At 41.3% G+C, this 21674-nt stretch overlaps 1 protein-coding gene across 1 annotated transcript in view; it reads right to left on the reverse strand.

Annotated features, from left to right (window-relative positions):
• Positions 1 to 21674, reverse strand: part of DSCAM (DS cell adhesion molecule) — a 607645-nt gene that overhangs the window by 21287 nt on the left and 564684 nt on the right. Inside the window, exons 28-30 of the mRNA XM_063083118.1 lie at positions 16243 to 16273; positions 9903 to 10018; positions 6216 to 6365 (exon numbers count right to left, since the gene is read on the reverse strand). Coding sequence (XP_062939188.1) covers positions 6216 to 6365; positions 9903 to 10018; positions 16243 to 16273 — 297 coding nt within the window. The remainder of the gene's footprint in view (positions 1 to 6215; positions 6366 to 9902; positions 10019 to 16242; positions 16274 to 21674) is intronic.

Consider the following 21674-nt stretch of genomic DNA (forward strand, 5'->3'; position numbering starts at 1 on the left):
GATATTGGCAGTTGCTTGGCTTGATCCTGACTTTTCTAGTAGGGTATGTGCACGACACTAGCTTGTTATATAATTCCATGTTGGGACATAAGAGGCTGACACGGAAAGTGGTGAAATGACTTTCTTTTCAGATGGGAGATTTTCCTCTGCAAATTTCTAGTGACTGGGCTTTGAACCTAATCCATCATTCTATGATGCTGGGAGGAGCACCGAGATTGCAGCCAAAAAGGTGTGTTCTATGATCTCCTGGGTCATCAAAGTACTCAGTCTTGGTGCATATGGTCTGTGGCATTGATTGCAAGACACATTTCATCCCTTATTTGCAAAATTCCACAGAAGACTTTAGTGGAGGATGTTTTTTTTTCTGGCCCTGATGAGAATGTAAATGAGTTACGCTGGAGTGTGAACTCTCTACACAACAAGGTGTGAATGATAATCGTGTTTCTCCACTGAAATGTTAGAAGAGAGGTCCTTAAAGAGAGAGAAAAACATTACCATGGATAGGAGGCTAAATGCCCTCTAGGCACTATCGACTTGATAAGTGGAGCTTAAATAAGTGGAGCTTGTTATTTAAATGCTAATGAATCTCTTCCAGAAAATCACCCAGCCTCTTAAAGAAGTTTTGAGAGTGCTCATTTTTACTCTTTAAGTTTTTTTGCAACTACAGCTGTAGATCATTCTGAGCAGATTTAGTCTTGGCATGGGTGTTGGGGGATGGGAGCAATTTGATAGTCCCACTGCAATGACACAATTATTTCCTAAAATCCCCCAAACCCTCACCTGTGTTTCCTCTCCTTGAACTCACTCTCCAGTGGTGAGGCAATGATGTTCACTCCCATAGCCCCCCTCCCCATCAAAATCACCCTATTTAGAAAATTCCATGGGAAAATCATACATGTTGGCCTATATTCAACTCTTTTCAAGTTAATTTTGTTCATTATCCCTTTTTTTTCCTAGACAAGGACAGTTTTGCCAATGGCCTGATAATGTTGAAAATATAGGTCATGATATTAGTTTCCTTGAACCACAGCCTGCAGTTTTGTCCTGCTATAAGCAGTCATCCCAGAGTCAAAATTGTCTCAGTATGTAGAATAGTAGGGTACTTGACACATTTAAAAAAAAATAATCAGGTTTTTGCAGCCATTGTTTTGTGCCTGAACTGAACTCTTCTGTACGATAGCTTCTGAAATAGTAGCTAAAATAAATTTACTTGGATTTCAGCCTCTTTTGTGTAATTTACTAACTAATCTACTAAGCTAATAAATGCTGGGATTTTCTGCCCCTGCATGGAAAATATTTTGTTAGGCTCCCCAACATTCTAATATAAGTAAAACTTAGTGATTAAGCACCATGCTTGCTAAATAGCCAATGAGTTAGAAGCTAAATGATATAAATAGTTCTTGGCCTTTTAACACCAGCTCTGCACCTGAGTTATGCTTCTGTGCACTGAATCAAATTATTTTAATTATTCTGAATATGGGATAAGAGAGGATGTTGTGGATAATAGGGTTACAAAACATGTCACATGCACCATGATCATGGTATAATCTGTTTTTAGCCCCTGCTATTGGTTTCCATATCTTGTAGATGCTGAAGCCCTTAGCTTTACATGATGAATTTAGTAGTTGTGTAATGAGAGGATAAAACTGGTAGATCTGAACATCCGTCATTTAACTAACACATATTTATCAAGGGCTCATCACACACTGCACACTGAATTGCACCTCACACATACCAGGTATTTTCACAAGTACTATCTGTAGTGCTGTTCTAAGTGATAGAGTGTTCAGTTTTTCAAAGTTTCAACAATAAAGATTCAATTTGTGTGATTAGCTCTTCTTCTTATATATATGTGTGTGTATGTCTGTGTGTGTATACATATATGTATGAAATCTATTCTTTAGTCCCTATATCCTTTAAATGGCATCATATCTACCTAAAGTCAACATAGTGGTTGAGGGTTGGGGCTTTGGAGTAAGGGTTTGAGGTCCATTCCACTACTCACTGGCTGTGTAACTCGGGCCAAGTGACTGCCTTGGTTCTGTCTGTTTCCCCATTGCTGAGACTGGGCAACATCACCACCAACCTTCAGAGCTGTTGTGCGACTCAAGTGAGATTAATGTGCTGGAGCACCCTGGGCACATGGGGAAGGCTCAATAAACTACAAGGCCCACATGTCCTGAGCAGCAAGTCCTTGGTCAGGAATGGAGCACAGCCTGACTTTACCGGGAAGATGGTGGTGGGAAATTTGGTGGGTTGATCAGGAAGGCTGAAAACTCAATTTAGAGGGTGTGACAAAACAATACCTACTAGAAATCATAAAACTAGATGCTGGAGAAGGCTTGTGATGCAGAAAGGAGCTGAACAGTAGAGGTAGGAAGGACGGAAGCTGTGTCCTTTCATTTCCCAGTTCAGTGCTACATACAGGTGCTTGGCAAATGCTCTCTGCACGAATAAATGAAATGAATGAATGACTTCCAGGTACATATGACCAAAAAAAAAAGTCAAGATTAATATTTATCAGTTCACATGTCTACATAACCTTGCACATTTTGCAAGTAGAAAAGCTGATATGCACATCTCCTGGGTACTGATCTTGTGAGTAAGTCTCTGCAAAGTGTGCTGGGAAGAGGCTACGTATGCATTAAAAGAGACAACTCTCACTGGGTGAAGACATACAGGCACCCAGTTGATCAGCTGTCTCAGGAAATGGAGAACAGAGAGAGGAACTAAAGTGATCGCCCAAGTCCTGTTGAAACCACAAACATTCTTCGTTTTCCATTCTCGTTATTCTGATTTCAGAACTTGACAGTTGTTCAGTACTTAAGTATATTTACTGAATGCCTGCTGTGTATCAGACATTGTGGCTGGTATAGGGAATAAGGACATGACAAGGGTCCCAGTTTTCCAGTGTGTCATATTCCACAGGAGAGACAGGAACTAAACAGCAGCAGACACAGCCGAGGAATGTGTTTTCACACATGGAAAGAGATAAACAGCAAATTGTCGTGATTTCTCCCATCCTCATAATAAGAATTTGTTATTATGGACTCTTGGCAAACCAATAAAATGCTTAGAAACATAACTACTACAATGCAAGCATTTAGTGTGTAAGCAACATATTTTAGATACTCTTCTTAAAAATAATCCCTGCAATGACAATATAGTCCTAACATACAGAGCAGAATAATATCTTTTGTAGTTGAGAAATCAGAGAACATAAATGAATTTCTATAAAAACTCCAAACTGCAGTGAGAAGAGTCTGCTGCATGGGATTGTGTTGATACAGGTAGAACATCTGGACGCAGGCGACAAGCTCTTGGACACAAGCAGCAAGCAGGGACTGGGCTACAGGAAGTTCACAGGTTTAGACTTCTGCAGTAATGTGCTGGGGGGGCCAGTCACCCACCACTTCTAATTCTAAATAAATAATGGAACACTGTCAGTTCCTCATACTGTGGTATTGGGGGAACATTTAATGAAAAAATGATCCCGAAGGTCTTTTACTAATACAGAGTGTTCTGTGATGCTAAATGAATAATCTCATTTGGCGGTTGGGAGGAACCAGAGACTGATGCATGAATTTGAGTAGATTTGCCTGATGTCAGTAAACATTATTCAGTGGAGTTCACTGAAAAGGAAAGAAACATTGTTCTATAAGCCGCAGTGTTTCCATGGGATCATCAGGCTGAGTCCTCGGCAGAGCATCCCACACTCTCACAAAGAGATGCACATGCACGGCGCATGACACATGATGTGGACATATGAGGCCTACAGGACGGGGCTGGCTGTTTCTCGTCGCGTCCCTCACCCTTCCCCTGTGCTCACTGCATTTCCCTTCTGCTCCCCAGCTTGGCAGGCGGCTCCTGCTGTGGCCCTGATCTTGGTTCATAGCATCTCCTCAGTGGAGGTCTTCCCAGAGGACTCAGCTCCAAGGCGGCTCCCTTCTGCTGCTCCCACACCCGTGTAAACTCACCATCTTTTTATTCTGTTCTATTTTTATCTAGCACTTATTGAGAAATGAAAAATACTTTGGTTCCTTGTCTAATGTCTGCTGGAATGAAATGAATGTCTTTTTGCATCTTGCTCATGATGTGACCCCATCGCCAAGCACAAGCCATATATGTAAAGGAAAGCCTCCATAAGTACTTCTGAATGCTGAATGAGTGAATTCTTAAACTCCCACAGCCATGCTTACAACCTCATATCCATGATGCTCATGCGTGTCCCTCCCATGTGTGTCCCGCCTGCCACCCACCTTCACTGGCTTACAGTTTCTGCTTGTGAGTCAGATTCATGTTTCTATGGATATTTTAAATGCCATTCAATCAACTTCCCCATTATTCTGCAGCTGACCATGCAGTCAGAAAGTTCCTAGGCCTTCTTTTTCTGCCTCTTCTCCCATCTTAACTATTTACGACTAGCCTTTATGCCTTTCTCGGCTAGTGGGACATTGAAAGGGAGATGCAAATGCATGTTGTTTTTTTACCTGGCAGGAAGAACTGATGTGCTGTGAGCTTGGCAAATGGTGGGATCCTGCACCCGCTGCGCTAAAGGACAGGGGCCTGGGGAACGTGTTCTCCCGTTCTGCAGGGCATGCTTATAACTCTTGGGGAAGTGTTTCTCAAGGAGGGGTCCATACGACTGGCATGAAAATCATCACGATGTCCATTACAGTTCATATCTGGGCCCTGCCAGAGACCAACTGGATCAGAATCTCTGGGGTGGAGCCCTGAAATCATCTTTTAAACAGGCACCTGGGTGATTCTGACGCACACAGAAGGTAGGAACACTACCTGGGGCGTCTGCCCTGTTTTCTTGTATTTTTCCTGTTCTCCTGCTACTGTCTCCAACGACTTCTGTGCTGACTGGGCCAAAGGAACGCTGAAGCTGAGGATGCACCAATCTAAAAATCCAATCTGTTCAGGTTCTATAACCTTTCCTGGCTAACAGCAAAAAGTGGCTCAGAACCCACCCCAGCAGCATCCTGACATAGCTGGAAGCCAGATCAGGCAGGCCACAATAAAGAAGCCAATGGCAGGAGAAACATCAGAGACCTTGAAATATTTTTAAGAGCAAAACTCTCATGCACACCCCTTTGCAAAGCTGATTCTCACTCATGTCCCATTCATGTCTTCAGAAGGTACTGATGTCATCAAAGAAGGAAGGGGTAAGGTTAGACAAAAGGGAGAATGAAAAGACTTTAGGATGTTCTTGGGAAAATATCTTTTCAAACGGATTTTTATACCTGTTGGAGCTGTGTCCTGCATATTACCGTGTTGTTTAGTAATTAGCCAGTTTGCTTCTGGAGCTTACTGAATTTTGCAAATGCTTCGCAAGCCAGGATTTATGAAGAGGAGCTTTTAACATTATACTAGTTAGTTTTCTAATGATAACGTACTAAGAATATAAATTTTTGCAGAGAGTGATTAGATATTTAAAAGCTAGACATCACAGCTTCCGAAATGATAATAATCGGAACATCAATTTCTCAGTCTTTAAAGAGATTTAGGAACAATTCCAATTATAAAGAAATTAGAATATTTAATTAATAAGTTCTAGATATATATTAGAGGACTTAACTTCATTGCAGTAATTAATTTCCATATTTTATGAGTGAAATATGAACAACTAAACCCAACGTAATCTCCAGATTAGCCAGAAGTATAATTTTTCTCGAACAATATGTTTGGGAGAAAAAACATAAGCATTGAGGACAGACATGTACAGCCAAATCTTGGTTTCACTTCTTATTATGTGTTAAACTTTGGGCTGCTGACCTTACTTCTCTGAGACTCAGTTTTCTCATCTGTAAAATAGGAACTCTTGTTTCTACTTTATGAGTGGGTACCTTCCAAGACTGCTGCAAAGGTAACATGCATGGAATTCTTTCTATTGCAACACTGGCATGCATTAGATACACACTAACGCTAATTAACTAAATAAAAAAAAAAAACTAAATTAACTTGAAATTTCTAGAACTTTTCATAGTAAACCAATACCAAAAAAATATTGGCTTCAACTAACACGATTTTAATAACAGCTAAAATCAAACAATAAAAACTCAATGTCCCAATTAAAAATGCTATTATACCCATTTGTTTCTTAGGCCTAGGGCTGAAGAGCCCCACATTTTCATTTGATAGTGACAGAGCATTAATATGTTTTCAGCATTAGTAACACCCACACATTTTAAGCGTTGTGGACCACTCACTCGTTCCCGGCCGAGCGTCCGAAACATCCACTAAAGGCCCGGTGGCCTGAGACACCGATTGGTAATGGACCGTGTGAGTCACCGTCAGGGACTTTTGTTTAGCTGCCTCTCCAAAATCAGCATCTGTCAACAGGACTGTGGAGCGATCATCTACGGAACAGCAGGGACACAGAAAGCCAGACACGTTTAAATGCCTCCTGGGCCTTCTCTCTCCTTAGGCACTTGTGTTATTGTTGATGACAACAATAACAATCTCATCTAAAGCAACAAAAATGACTAAAAATACAAACGCTGTATGAGGATCACCCTGGAGCATTAAAAACAGAAGCTATGGAGCATGACTTAAATACAGAGAATGCCAACGTGCAGAGATGGGCCTCTCTTCCCTCTCGGAACTTGGCTTCTTTTCATTAAGTGACCATTGATTTAGGGACCTGTTGCTGCAGCTGCCCATTTAATAAAGTTTTGGGGATTGATGTGCTTGTCAAAAACTCACCTGAGACATCGTCAGTGATGCCAGCACCACCCAGAGATGGGCTGTCATTGAAAACGGGTCCCTATGACTGCTGGGCAGCTCTGTTTGAGGACTAGAAAAACACTACCACAGTGCTCTATTCTGGGGTTGGCTGTCTTATTGAACCTGGCAGATGACTGGAGGGAATAAAAGAAGAGAAAAGCCAGTCTCGAGAGCTTATTGACTGCTCTGTTTTAAAGTATTCGAGGTATGCTCCTTTTCTTCCCACCTCTTCTGAGCTTTAATCACTCTACAGCATCCTTTAATTGACTTCTCCTAAAATGACTCACTTGTCAGATTCCCAAAGTCCTACCAGTGTAGGCACTTGGAGGTTAGAGAGGCAGGAGGCTGGATTCAGATCAGTTCTGAGTGCTTCGGTGCTGGTAGAAGGAGCAGTTGCTTGAGCTGTGTAATCATTACGTGGTTGTCCAGGTTTCTCATTACCTTGTTGTTACTTTTCACACTTTCTTAAGAGCTTTATTCCCCCAGGCAAACTTTGGTAGGATATATGGATTTTCCGTACATTTTCAAGGACTGCGCTCAGAGTGATGTTCATGTGAGTGTGTCAGACAGCCGGGACCACGCTACAGTGCGCCTCAACACGGGAACAGTAATGTGAAAGTTGTAAACAACACAGCTAGACTTCTGTGCCCAAAAAAGGCTCTGAACAGAATGAACAGTACAGAATCCAATTACTCAGGCTCTGGCAGGAAAGGAAAGCCTCTTGAAGTTAGAATAAAATTTCTTGGCAGAGATAGAGAGGGAACGGCTGCCAAGATGTCTGTGAGCATCCCAGTGCATGGTGCGGTGCAGGCTGGTACCGCAGCGGGCACCAGGTCCGACCCTCAGAAGATGGCCTTTCTACAGAGACAATTTCTCACAATTGGACTTGGCACCAGAAGCTCCATGTCTATGTTCATTTTTCATCAAAAATATGGGTGCATTGCAGATTCTAATGTGCAGCCCTGCTAAGAGCATACCACATTATCTGCTGGGCTAGGTTACAAACTTTTAATGGGAAATTTCAAGTGTTCATCAGATCATGAGGTTAACCATTCATTCTGGCTAGAAATTAATATCACTCTAACTCTGAATTCTTGTAGTCAGAGTTCAGAGAGTTTTAAAGCACCACAGTTCTACTTTCCCAATAATTAGAAAGTGCCATTGACCAAGTGTCAGGCATCACCAGGAGGTAAATGACTCTTGATAATAGATGATCCTGCTTGGCCGGTGATGTGTCTCTGGCTAAGAGTCACATACAGAAATGACTGGCAGACTTCCTCTGATATTAAGCCAGCAGTGACTAGCTCCTGGGAGGCTGTGTACCATTCACAGGCTCCATCTAGCTATCTATTTTAATAGCTATATGTAGGATTATTAACTCTAGAGAGGAAGATTTAGCAAATATTATAACCACGTGACTTTGACAAACTACGTAACCTCTCTGCATCTCAGTTACAAAAGTAATATCTTTTTCCTATATTGCTTGGAAGGTTAAATTAAATAACGCACATAATAAAGTGCTTACAAAAGTACATGGTCAAAGGAATTACGTTTTGATTTCTGAACTAATGTTTCAAAGGAAATTCTAGTTTTAATGCCCAATCTATTGAGTTAAATAAAAGAGATTCCAGGTATACCACTGGGGGGAAAATACATATATAATCCAAAGAAAACATGGTGCCTTATCTTGATGTGAGCAAGCCAATAAAATCTTGTGTATTTTAGAGCAAGCAGTGCCTCCCCACTCAATAGGAGTAGTAAGTATTTAACTGAAGTCAGTGGACTGAGGGCCACATTGGACCTGACCAACCTTTCTCTAAGTATTGCTAAGCCTGAACCACATGTGAATCCAGTGAGGGCAGCCCAGGCCTTAGAGTTTAGGAGCCATTAGGTCAAGAAGTCCCACTGCTGTACTAGAACCTACTGAAGGAGGGGTGGGGGTTGGGGAGGGACGAGGGGCGACAGAGGGGATGTTCTGCCCACCTGACCTCTTACCACTGCCTTCCAGGTGGGAAGTATCTGGGGTATGTGCAAGAAGTCCGGCAGTTTTATTCAGACCACAAGAAAGGGTTGCCCTTGGACCAAGTACCAACAGACACCTCTCAAAACAAACACAGTGAAGTCTGAAAAGAGGCAGCCTTGGGAACCAGCCTCAGAGTCTGTTTCCATGGGTACCAGAAAGCTTGGCGGGACTTCTAAGGCGAGGGGCTCTTGGCAGTCTCCTGTTGGTATGGAAGCAGATGGAGACAGCCTGTACCGGAGGTGCATGGCATGGTGGTGAAACGGGTAGACAGGTGGGGACCCTGGTTCTGCACCTGTCTGTGTGACCTTGGCAAGCTATGCCAAGTTACCAAACTTCTCTATGCCTCAGTTACAATAGTTGCAAACTTTGCCATGTGATGGTTGGAAGGTTAAATTAGCTAATGCACATAAAGTGCTTATAAAAGTATGTGACATTTAGAAAGTTCCCAATAAATGTTAGCTATTCTTCTGATTATTACTGCAATGGAAATATAAAGTCTCTGATCCTGAAGTATAGAACTATCTAGGCATGCAGTGTGGGGCAGTGGACTTTGAGTGGAAAGAGGCTGGGAAGAGTCAAGACATCTGGAATTCTGGGTTGAAGGAGCAACGAAACCTCTCCAGTGCTGTTCCAAAACTATGAAACAAGGAAGCTAATATTTCCCAAAGTGCTGTGAAGGAAACAGCTCCAGGATGTTTCTGGGGTGTCGGGGGATTGGGGGAAGACACCTGATGCAAAGACAGTTGCTTAAGTGTTATGTAGAGTTTAAAGGTTTTCCTTAATCAAGGCTGGCCTTATTGGAGTTGGTGAGGAGACCAGAGTGGATTTCCAAAATGGGGCTTTAGTGTGTGGACCTTCCTGGGTTTATCTGATTGTTGACACTTATTCATTGGAATGGTATCAATAGGCTCCCTGAGAAAGACCCAGCACGGATTGGAGTTGGGAAACTCCTGTCCCCGGCCACCACTGAGGTGTATAAGTAAATTTTTCCACATTTGCTCCCAATGACAATTCTCTACCTTCTAACTTTTGCACTCATGCAGCATTCAAGATGTTCTCCTGTCTAATATTTCCCAGGTCCCAGGGTTTGGGCTGATGAGGCTTGATAGCAGGCACACTGTATAAAGTAGCAGACAGGGCACCTTACCAATGGTCTCCATCGTGTCTCTCTCTTCAATCAAAAGCTGAGCCCTGGGTATGTCAATGTGCATTCTCAGAGTCTGCTGCTGCTTGCTCAAGGTGTCTGAAGTCCGGGTGTTCTTACTGGGAATAAAATAGAGAGGATGCATTAACAAATCCAGTCCAGTGTTACATTATGCCAACTTGCGCTGGTACACAAACCTAGTTTATTGTCTAATTATGTAAATGCCTCGGGGGGAGAGGAAAAAGCACATGATATGAGATATTTTTCTTCATTAAAATAATATTCATTAACATTAAATTTCAGCAGACTAGGGAGGTTCAGAAAATACTAATTGTCAATAGAGATTGCTTCTTCGTCTATCAATAGAGCCCTTAAAAAATTCTCATTTTTTGTGTAAAAGCTCAATGAAACTAACGAAAAGCAATTTTAAAATGAGCAACATTTTTATTTGTCAGATACGAGCTGTGTGGGGGACGGTAAGGGAGAAAGCATGTGCACCAGCTCTTCGCTGGATGGGGGTTTTACTAATGGATTTGTATTTATATCTTGTGTCTTTATTTTTGTTCTAGCAACAAATCACAAAACTCGTTAGCTTCCCTGACATTAGTTCAGGTTTCCCAACCAATAGTGCATTTCAGAATGAAAAAAACAAAAGCAATTACTGTAATAATTTTATCTCAAAATTTGTGTACCAGAAAATTACTCTTAGAGTGAGCTGTTCTCTAAAAGTAAATGAAAATAGGTAGTAAAACTGCAGGCATAATCGTATTCCGTTACAGCCTGCAGTAAAAAAAAAAAAATCTTCATGCTGAACAAAAGATCTAAAAGAGTCGATAAAGGCCTTAATTAGCAATCCACATTAGAAGGATGGTTGCTCAGTCTTTACAGAAGTGTAAGAATTTACTAGATGTTAAAATAATGTTTACCAGAACACCCTCTAAGAAGCAGTAGTCATCTGGATAATTCAGTCAATGGGGTCATCTGGCATCCATAAATCCAGCTCAATAATTGTCAGAATCTGTTTTGAGAAAGATTTCTGGAAACTAGTTCACTCAATGACAGTTCACCTCTGTGTTACTTTTTAAAAGAGGACAGAAAAGGGCTAGCCACTCTCCATCTCAGTGCTTTTCACCCACTCCCCGGGCTCTGCCTCCATGGATCCTTCCTTGTCAATGAGAACTTGTCGTCTCTTGAACCAAGTGGCTGATAGACATTTAATAATCTGCAAGTCAAGCTTACTCAAGTACCCCTTAGACGTTTGCCTGCTGAGGTCCGTGCATACTCTTCATGGAGAATAAACAAAACATCCCACGAAAAAGACAACTTCTGAAAGGTGTAGCATTTCTGCTTAGGGCTTGACCTTGAACCAGATTTCTTGCTCTGCTTATGAATAACTGGGTTATGTACCTAGATCATGCTAACTAATTACGCAGAGCCCAAATTCAAACATTTGGCCTGATTTTCCACATGGTCTCTACACTCTTTCAAATTACTTGCTTAACTAACTTCTCATTTTGTTTGTGGTTAAAAAAAAAAAGAGAGAAAAGAATGCAGAGATCCCAATACTTGTACAAAATGAAGTGCATTTTGGTGACTTGGGGGGCTGCATTTATGTCATGCTTAGACAAGGTATATTTCCACAACAACATATGGGGAGCTGTTCCTCTGTGAATATCAAAGAGATCTGTTTAAACTTCACTAGGGACGTGAGCTTGCCCTTGTACCAAAAATAGAAGCATGAGCTAGTTCCTTCTGCTCATGATGAGTGGTTATGAGGTGGCCAGTGGCTGCTCTACTGAACAGCTGTGGACACCAAGCACAGGCTCTACTTAAACAACAATAGAGGTCTGCTCTCAGATTGACACAGGAAGCAAGCTTATAAGTGCTGTGAACCACTGCAACGGGCACAGAAACCTAGAATATGACTAAACCTTATGAACAAGGATAGTCAAGGCTGGGGGTAAACTCTTTCTACTCCTTGAACGACTGTGCTGCCAGGGCCCGCAGTGGGAAGGCAAGAGAATGGCCCAGCACTCCTTGAGATTCAGGGGCTAATTGTCCCTCCCTCCCATTGCACTTGCTGCTCCCTTGGCTTAGACCATACTCTCCGCCGCCCCACCCCTGCAAGGCCTGACTCAGTTACCTTCCTTTCAATGGAGCCAGGTTGACCCTGCTATGGGAACTCCTTGTGAGTCTTCTCCTCATCTCCACTTAATTTTGTCTCCTTGGCATTATTACTCTCTGGCATATATTTAATTGAATCATCTTATTCATTATCTGTCTCTCCCACTGGAATATACACCCCACAAGGGAGATATTTTCATCTGTTCTGTTCCCTCTATGTCCCTTGAACTTAGAACAGTACGTGGCCAACACAGGAGCTTGATAGATATTCATTAAATAAATCATGTTATTTCAGGGGTATGATGTGAGCCAAGTGACATGGCCCCAAAGGCTTTGCTTTGGGTCAATAATATCCTTCTCATTGAAAGGGTTATTAGGTTACAACTAAGTTGCTTCATTATATTAATTTTTGCTGCCACATTTGATAATCTATTGTTATAGGAAGGCTGATCCTCAAAAATTATAATAATTGGTCATTAGAGTAGCAGCAAGCCTTCCAAAAAAAAAAGTTACTTGAAGAAACCTTACTTGCGACCTGGAAAAAGATTCTGAATGTTTTCATTGTGGAAGCAAAATTGCATCTTTCATATGATATAGGATCATGCTGAATATATTAGTTATTATTGAAATATAATCTTTGACCTTGCATTTGCCATCTGGTTGTATGAATAAAATGACACTGACACTGAGGAAGGGGCTGAGGGTGGTTTACAGGGCACAGTATTTCCCAGGTCAGGCAATAAATTACTTTCAGTCACTACAACTCTTCAAAGTCTTAATATTTCCTTAAAGTTTGTGTGGGAAGAAAAACTTAATGAAGATGTCTGCACATCCCACCCACTCCCAAAATAGGACATGCAGCATTGTTTAAGAGTAAAATAACTGCAGGACTGTTAGGAGCATATCTCATTATAACACTCGGATGGGTATTTTTTATTATGTAAATAAAAAATGAACATCAAAAAGATAAACTAATTTAAACTCTCAGTCTGAGTTTTCTCTGCTTACAACCAGCTCCTTTACTAATACCGAGATCTTTGGAATGTTAAATATGTGTTGCTTAGTTTCTTACAGTAAACCAGTCTCACCTCTTAGAAGGCTGTTTGCTTGTTTTAATATTCTTGTCTCTATAAACGGAAGGAAAATCTTTCTATCTGGGGGTGATGGATGGAGTCTCTCTTCTCTGGGGTGATGTGCTTGGGTGAAATGGAGCCCAGCAGTGTGGACCTTCGACTGTCTAGCTTGTCTGTCTGTCCTGCAGTGCCATCTGCCTTTGTAGTCTGGGACAGATAATCCTGCTGAAATATGCAGATATTCTTTGTGCAACATGTTGGAAGATAAATATTACATTCACCCAGATCACAGAATGACAAATCTAGGAGCAATTCTGAATCTATGTTTTTTAAGAAGACGAAAGTGGGGTGCAGAATGGTGTAATGACTTGCCTAAGATCAGGAAGCTGGCTAGTGGCTGTGAGGCTTAGAACACAGAGTTGGGCTCTGTCTCCTCCTCACTGCACTATCCTGCCACATCCTCAGCTTTCCCAGAGAGAACAGCAGCACAGATCAGGGATGGCAATTCAGTGTCCTTCTCTGCCAATGGACATGACCTGCCTAGACTTCCTTGGGCCACATCCGAAATATGGTTGGTCCTAGATTGATTGTGTAGGAAACCAGGCCTTTGGTTGCTTGGCCCTTTAACCTGCAAAACTTAAATTGAACCAACCCTTCATGTTTAGAAGTATTGCTTTTAATTTGAAATTAATCCCATTCAAATCCACCTATTCGAGGAGCTTGGAAATTTGTTCTTTTCAATCATTTTCATCCTTTGTAGGAAAACCATTTTAAATATCACACGTGGTAGTGATTACTGGTTTTAATGCTCCTAATTTCATGTTGGCAATGTCAACTGAGAAGACCACGATTAATTCCTGCTCTTATCAATAGGTTGTCTTTCAACCACAGTAATTGACTTATTAATAAAGAGGGTGCTTTCTAATGTCTTGCTTGGGGGCTAATGAGGAAGGGTAGGGATGCATTTTAGGACATCAGGAGAAGCAAAAGCAAGTCATCCTAACTGAACAAACGTCAAATATGGCAGAAAACATAACCACAGTTTACAGCCTTTGAGCAGAGGCATAACTTATGGTTTGGGAGTGAATGGAGCAGGTGGCCGGAACTGGTGAGAGGAAGCAGAGTCAAGGAGAGGTAGCGCCCAGAAGCCCTCTGGGGGGCTGTGGGAGCCCTGCTGGGGGTGCAGATCAGTGAAGTGGACTGGGGTGGGGTGGGGTCAGGGGCTGCCGTGGTGAGCAAAACTCACACCCAGCATCACCTAGGTTGTGCCCAGTGTGGCCAGAGCATTTTCAAGGGAACATCAGAAAGCCAAATTCTATGTGAAATCTCCTCATTTTAAATGTCACCAACTAACATATTTTTAAAGTCTACATTAGAAAATTTATTTTATTAGGTAGATCAGTTATTACAAATAGAGTGATCTGGTGTGTTTATTTGTTTTCCAGATGTTTTATCAGATCAACTCAACACAAGTGCATGTGTCTAGATATGTTCCATGTGATGGCAAAAATGTCCTTATTCTTGCTTAGGAAACAAATACAGTCTTTCCCAAGAGCATACGCTCGAGGAATCTCATTCTGATTTTCATAATATTTTCGTAAGTTTGATCTAGTATGATTAGATACCCATCATGAAAGACATATTTTACAGGACATTTGTATCTGTTGGCCTCTCCTCTGAGCTCCAGATTCCTGTTACCAGTTGTCTGTTTGACACCTCCACTGAATACGTAAAAAGAATCCCAAATTTAAGGTGACCAAAGGAGGTCTTTTCATTCCCATTAACACCTGTCCAGACCCTGCTCTACAAAAAAAAAAAAAAGTTCATACTCTGCCTCTATTTTCCTAATCTTGCAAATGACACCAACATTCATCTAATTACTTACACCAAATATTTCAGAGATGTCCTTGATTCCTCCACATCATGGTTTTACTTAAGATTCACATTGTTTTAAAACACAATGTGGCCAAACAAAGATGTCTCTAGGACATGTGATCTATGTGCCAATGATATTTGACCTCTGCCTTCAGTCTTCAAAGATGCTGGTGATATGGGGCATGGGCTCTTTGCAAACAACAAAAAAGAACTAACTTTATATGTACAGATGGAGAAAGAAGTGAAAGCCAACTGCAGTGGGGATGGGAGTAGGAAGAGATCCTGTGCCCCATCCTCTCTCTCCCACACTAATCCTAAAACAGCAACATCAAGTTCACCGTCACGGTCCCTGACATCTTCCTTAATTATTTTCTAGACTCTGATTTTCCCTTTTCATTCGATCATTACAATATAAAAGACTTAAAATGCAAATATTGGGGTGAGGAAACATGTCAGTTAATTAATCCATAACCGTAATACTTAATATCAGAGTGTTCTAGGTTATAGAATAAGGAGTTTGGACAGCTAAGGAAACTCGATGTTTGATGGAGGAGAACTGGGTGGAAAATAGAGCTTGGGGACGTGGAAGGAATATGTTCTTCTCTTCATATCTCTGCCTATCACAAGCCCTGTGGACATTTAAAAGTAAAGCTGTGAAGGCTGCACTTTTGTCTTCCACAGTTGTGAACATTCTCTTCCTTTTATTCAGTAACTGCTATTTGTCCATCTGCAATGACGAATGGGGCAACCACGGTGGTGGGTACTCCTAACATGGTCATGAAGTGTCCAGGCTTTGTCTTCTAGGACTGTCAGCGAATAGACAATGGCAGTGGGAATTAGAGAGTGCTTCTGGGGAGGGGTGCTGGAGGAGCCATGCATCAGCCCATCGCCTTTGAAGAGCACAATGCATTTCTTTCTGTGGTTTTCTTTGAACTTGGCTTGCCCTCAAAGGTAGCATATTTGGGTGGAAGGAAAACTAAAGCTACTTACTTGTAATGTGCCTCTTTGTTCCCAGGTTAATGGGAAACATTCTATTGGTTGAATCCAGCCAACAAGACGATGACTTATGGCATGTACAAAAATATATTATTTGGTACCTACATAGCCAAGTAGGCACTATATGGATACTTTGGAATGTAAATGGAAATCATACGTTGAAAAGAAAATGCATTATTGATTATAGACGGTCATCATTAAAAAAAATAATAATTAAGGCAAGTTGGAAACTGTTCTTTAAACATGATATCTGAAGTGCTAGGTCTTGTTCTTACCTCATGAGCATTTCAGCTAAACTCTTTGCATCTGAGGAAAGAAAGTTAATATTAGTAAATGACAAATAATTAATATTCACTTAGGCATTTATGAAAATATTCTACAGTCAGATGACAACAGCCATTTTTAAATGTAATTGTATAGCCAGATCACTACAAATGACCTAAAGTTTTATGTATTCCTTATTTCTTCTACATGGGACCCTTTTATATCTTTTTCTTTTTAATTGCAAAAAGATAGCATAACTATCCTGTGGCTATAAAATTCTCAGATATCTATTAAAGGTTTTATTACAACCTATTTATTTGTCACTTCTGTAAAACCCAATTTTATTTTCAGTAAATTAACATTTTAAAAGTAAGTCATTTATGATGTACAAACCCACTCTCTTTGTTACAAACATATCATAATTAGAAAGTTTATGACACTGTAGATCACTTAAAAATGACATTATTACAGAGCTCTGCATCCCTCAGGTTGGTCAAAGAATTGTATAAATGGTGTATCTCTGTTTTTGGAAACCTAGATGTTTATTTCAAACTTAGAAATAATACTTTTACTTATTTATTTTTTTCCTAAGGATACTGTTTACCAAGACCTGGTTACCACTCCTGATATAAGAAATCCTGCCTAAAAATGATGTAGAATAAAATGTCCTTTATAGATGGTATTGTTTTGAAATCCTCATTTCCCTTAAAATATAATTTATTCCTTTTATACATTTTGTCCTGGCAAAAATGAATGTTTCCTTACGTTTCCTTTCTTAAAGCACAAAAGCCTTCTTTTTTTTGTTTTTTGTTTTTTTTTGTTGCTCTCTAAAAGACTTGATGTTAAATGTATTGTTTTATGGACAGAACTTTCTGGAAATGGACTCAGCTGATTGAGTAACTGGCTTTATAGTGAAGAAATTCATATGTTGGAGTATTTTCATCTCATTCTTTTGGGGCTAATGTGTGAATGTAATCAGTTTCATGTCGGGGAGCAGCATGCTATTAGTGAGGGGCACGGACGGTCACAGAATAACTACACGTAGGCTGGCACCCCTGCGAACCACAACTCAGTTCTGCAAGTCAGCCTTGCCGGTTCCCGTAAGCAACCGCCAGATGGGCTCCAATTTTGTGCACAGATGGGTTTGGTCTGGGAAATGAAACATGTCTCATCTAACCCACCCACAGGGCAAAGCAAAGAAAGCAAACCAGCATTTAATTTCCCAGTTCATGTCTTTATATTTATATGCAAAGACAAAGTAAATATAATACATTTCTTCTTTTCTGGAATGATTTAGCATTCACAAAGTAAACATATATGTTAAATGCCAGAAGCTTGGGCTTAATTAGCTCCATGTAACAACCAAAGAGGGGCTAGTACAATATTCTAAAAAAGAGGAAAAAAATTCCAAGGAGTAAACACTTTACTTTGGTTCATACTTTGAGGGTAGCTCAGACTCACATGTCTTCAGAATTGACTCCTTTCCTCACTCTACCCATAATAATCCTTCTTTTTCTATTTTTGGCCAGTCTTCAGGATTTTCTCTCCTGTGATCTTTTCATATCAAGGTTCTAAGGAATTCCAGAATCCAACAAGTGAGAACAGAGCTCTTCACAAATACTGACACGTCTAACTGCGAACATCCTTTGCCTGTAATTAGCAGGAACTTCCTTGAAGCTAATCTGCTCCACAGACTCAGCTGCTCAAAGCCATGTCTGTCAACCCTAACCTATGCTTATCGCTTTCTGTCTTAGCTACTATGTCCTCCGATTTCTTCTGAAATTTTGAGAACAAATTTATTCATGGAAATTCACTTCTTCTATGACATCACCTCTGAAAGGCTGAGAAGCTGGAGTTTCCAGCTGAGCACGCCCCAGGAATATGGATTGTGCTGGTTCCTGTAGGATTGCTAGCTCACGTCCCTTTAACGTCAGTCTCTGCTAGGAAATTCGTATGCCCATTTCAGAAATGAGAAATCAGGGCCCAGATACGTCCAGTCCTTTGCTGCAACTGTGTGGGAACGCATGGCCAGTGTCTGAAATCACTGCCAGTCACTGAAATCACCAGGTTTCCCACCACTCTCTTCTGTACCAGCCTGCCTTCCACGCCTGCTGCTCCTTCTTTGCCACACGGCCTTTGGGACCTTGGCTTGCTTTCTCTCTCCTAAGCTTAGATCTCATTTGCGAGTCAACCTCCTCCTCTGTGGTCTCTCTGACTCCAGTCTTGAGGCTCTCTGAGTGACACCCACACATAGGAAGGGCAGCAGATCTGAAACACACCTTGCTATGTCACACCTGCATTTCAAACTTCCAGAGGGGCCTCGCTGCAGCAGCACTCCTTGGCACAGAGGACGAGCATTCTGTGCTGGTCCAGGCTGGGTTTCCAGCCCTGGTGCTTCTCACCTGGCCTCCAATCCTCTCTCTGAATTTCCTACACATGCCACTTTCTACAGAGACCCTCCTGACTTTGCTCCTGCAAGGCCCTCTGTGGTCCTCACCACCCCATGCAGGTGCAACCAGCTCTGTGCACCCTCCTGGCCCAGCAGGCCAGGTGGGTTCTTTGGCTCTCGGGCTTCCACGGACCTTTGCACATACATCTGGCTCACAGCGTGACCACGTGTTTTCACGTCGTCTCTCTTGGCTCCTTCGTCTCTGCCTCTGGGCACAGTCCTCCCCGGTAGACAGTGAAGCTAGACAAAGATGTCCTGGAAATGCTTTTAATTGTGAGAAACCTCTTCCTTCTCTTGCGTCAAAATCCTGTGATGTCATTTCTACGTGCATATAATGATGACACTTTCTGGAACCATTTACAAGCTGTTCAAATATTTTCACATAGCTGTCATTTCCCTTGCTCGGCTTTAGCTTTCTCTTTTCCAGGTTAAATTCTCTAACTTTCTTAACCACTCCTCATAAGGCATAACTTCTAGGTAATTCCCTACTCGGGACTCCCTTCTATGAAAGACCTCTGATTTCTATTGTCCTTTATTAAATGGGTCCAAGCACAGACACTGGTGATTTTTGACAATCTTCTTCTAGCACACCAGTGAGAGCACAGTGCTCCTCGTAGGTGTAGCAAATGGGTTTTTACAATCTGTAGCGAAGGCTTTACAATTATCCCTATTACATTTCATCTTCTTGGTTCCAGCCTTCCAACATCTCCGAACATTTGGATTCTTCCCTTTAACACATTAGCCTTCCCACCTGCATGTGTGGGACCAGCCTGCCAACGTTTGCAGCTCTAGCCAGGTGATCTCTTACCAATCAGCCCTGTCAAGACAGAACCGGGGTTCGTCTAGGCCTCTGGTAGGCCCTGTGATTTCCTGGTTGCTTACAAACCATCTTTTCTATAATCTAAACTAATTTATTTCAATCTATAATGTTTAGAATCTGTTGTTTTTGAAATTGGCTACAAAGTATAATCATTTCCTAATACCTCTAATTTGCCTTTGATTGTTCAAAGATTATTCACAAAGGTTTTGGTATTATGTCTGGAAAGATTTTGTTAAGGACCCTAAGATGTTATCCTTTAGGGTCTTGGGACTGGATCTGCCTGACACCTTTTCTAATCTTTCCAGTAAGGGGGGGTATCATAGTATTTATTGATGTCTACATTATGCTGTTTACTATTTGGAAGTTGTGTAATAGTTTTTGGTCAATATTGTTCACAAAAAGCTATCTCTCCCCCCAACCCCATGATGGCTAGCACATAGTAATTTTAAACTAATCGGAACTCTGATTATTTTCTGAAGCATTCTGCATTTTACATCTCCCTCACACACAAGCTTCCATCACTTTCCTCTATTTCTTTTCTTTTCTTTCTTTTTTTCATCATCAGTAACATCTTTTATTGCGTCTTTCTTGAAAAGATGAGACTAAGCCCAGCTTTAGATTAGGTCTTTCCTTTTTTTAAAATTTAAATTTTAACTTTCTAAAATTAACATGTAGTAATTGTATTTATGGGGTACAGAGTTATATTTCAATACATGTATACAACATGATGATCAATCAAGGTAATTAGCATATCCATCCTGGCAAAAATTTATTGTTTCTTTGTGATGAGAACATTTGAGCTCATCTTTTCTAGCCATTTGAGAACACACAATACATTATAGTTAATTATAGACTCCTAGCACTAGTGTAGACCACGAGAACTCATTTGTCCTATCTAGCTGTGATCTTGTATTTGTTAACCCAGCTATTCCTATCCCCCTCCCCTGCTCTTTCCCCAGCCTCTAGTAACCGCAGTTCTGCCTGTGACTATTATAAGCTCCACTCTTTTCACTCCCACATATGAGTGAGAACATGAGGTATTAAGTTTTTGTGTCTGATTTACTTCACTCAACATAGGATAATGTCTTTCTTTCTCTCTCTTTTTCCCTCCCTTCCTTTTTGGTTTGAATAGCACTCCTCCCGGCGTGCATCAGAGCAAAGCAGATGCCCATCGCTCTCCTTTCTTTTTTTTTTTTTTTTTTTTTTTGTCGTTTTTTCGTGACCGGCACTCAGCCAGTGAGTACACCGGTCAGTCCTATATAGGATCCGAACCCGCGGCGGGAGCGTCGCCGCGCTGCCAGCGCAGCACTCTACCAAGTGTGCCACGGGCTCGCTCTCCTTTCTATCTGCCATCTGCTAACACGAGAACACTGTCCAAAGCTTGCTCTTCTTGCCCACACATGGTTCAACAGCCCTTTGCATTGCCTGTCACATGTTTTCAAACTTCAGGTCAATCTGAGATTTAGACTTTGTGACATCTTTCCTAAAGCCCCTTGCTACTCCTGCATACGTATCCTTGGCTCTGAGCTCCTCCCTTAATCTGTGAGGTTGAGAAATGATGGAGAAATACCCCCAAGATAGTCTACTGATAATGAAACACAGAAGAAAGAAGTTTCAAGAGACAACATTTGCTAACCTTCTGAATGCTGCAATGAGGGCTAGAAAATGATGGCTGAAAAGGGAATTTGGTCATTGGCAGGTAATGGGACATCTGCATCCAGGAGAGCAGTTTCATTTGAGTGGGGGGTGTGGAGGTGGGAATGTGAGGGTAGGGAGTGGGTGAGAGATAGTGTAGCTGGGAGCAGAGGAAAACTCTTTCAGGTATTTAGTGGTGAAAAGATTAGAGAGGACGGTAGGTTGAAGATATGCAAGCTGGAAGGCATATATTTTTTAATATAATTAGGGGAAGGCTGAGGAGTAGTGAACATGGAGATAAAAGATGAATAAACCAAGTATTTTTTATGGGCAAACATAAAATTGTAAAGTAACAATTGCATCTGATTAATATACCTGATTCCATGCTTCACTGATAAACCTTTTAAAGCTTATAATATTGATGGGACAGCCTATTTCTTACTTAGATATTACAAAGTCTAGAGAAGTTTCATGAAAAGAGGACTGGAGTAGGGACAGTGACCTGAGCTTCCTTCTAGGTCTGCCTCAGTGGCACGTGA

The sequence above is a fragment of the Cynocephalus volans genome, chromosome 1 (assembly GCF_027409185.1).
Source record: "Cynocephalus volans isolate mCynVol1 chromosome 1, mCynVol1.pri, whole genome shotgun sequence".
In the NCBI taxonomy this organism is placed as follows: Eukaryota; Metazoa; Chordata; class Mammalia; order Dermoptera; family Cynocephalidae; genus Cynocephalus; species Cynocephalus volans.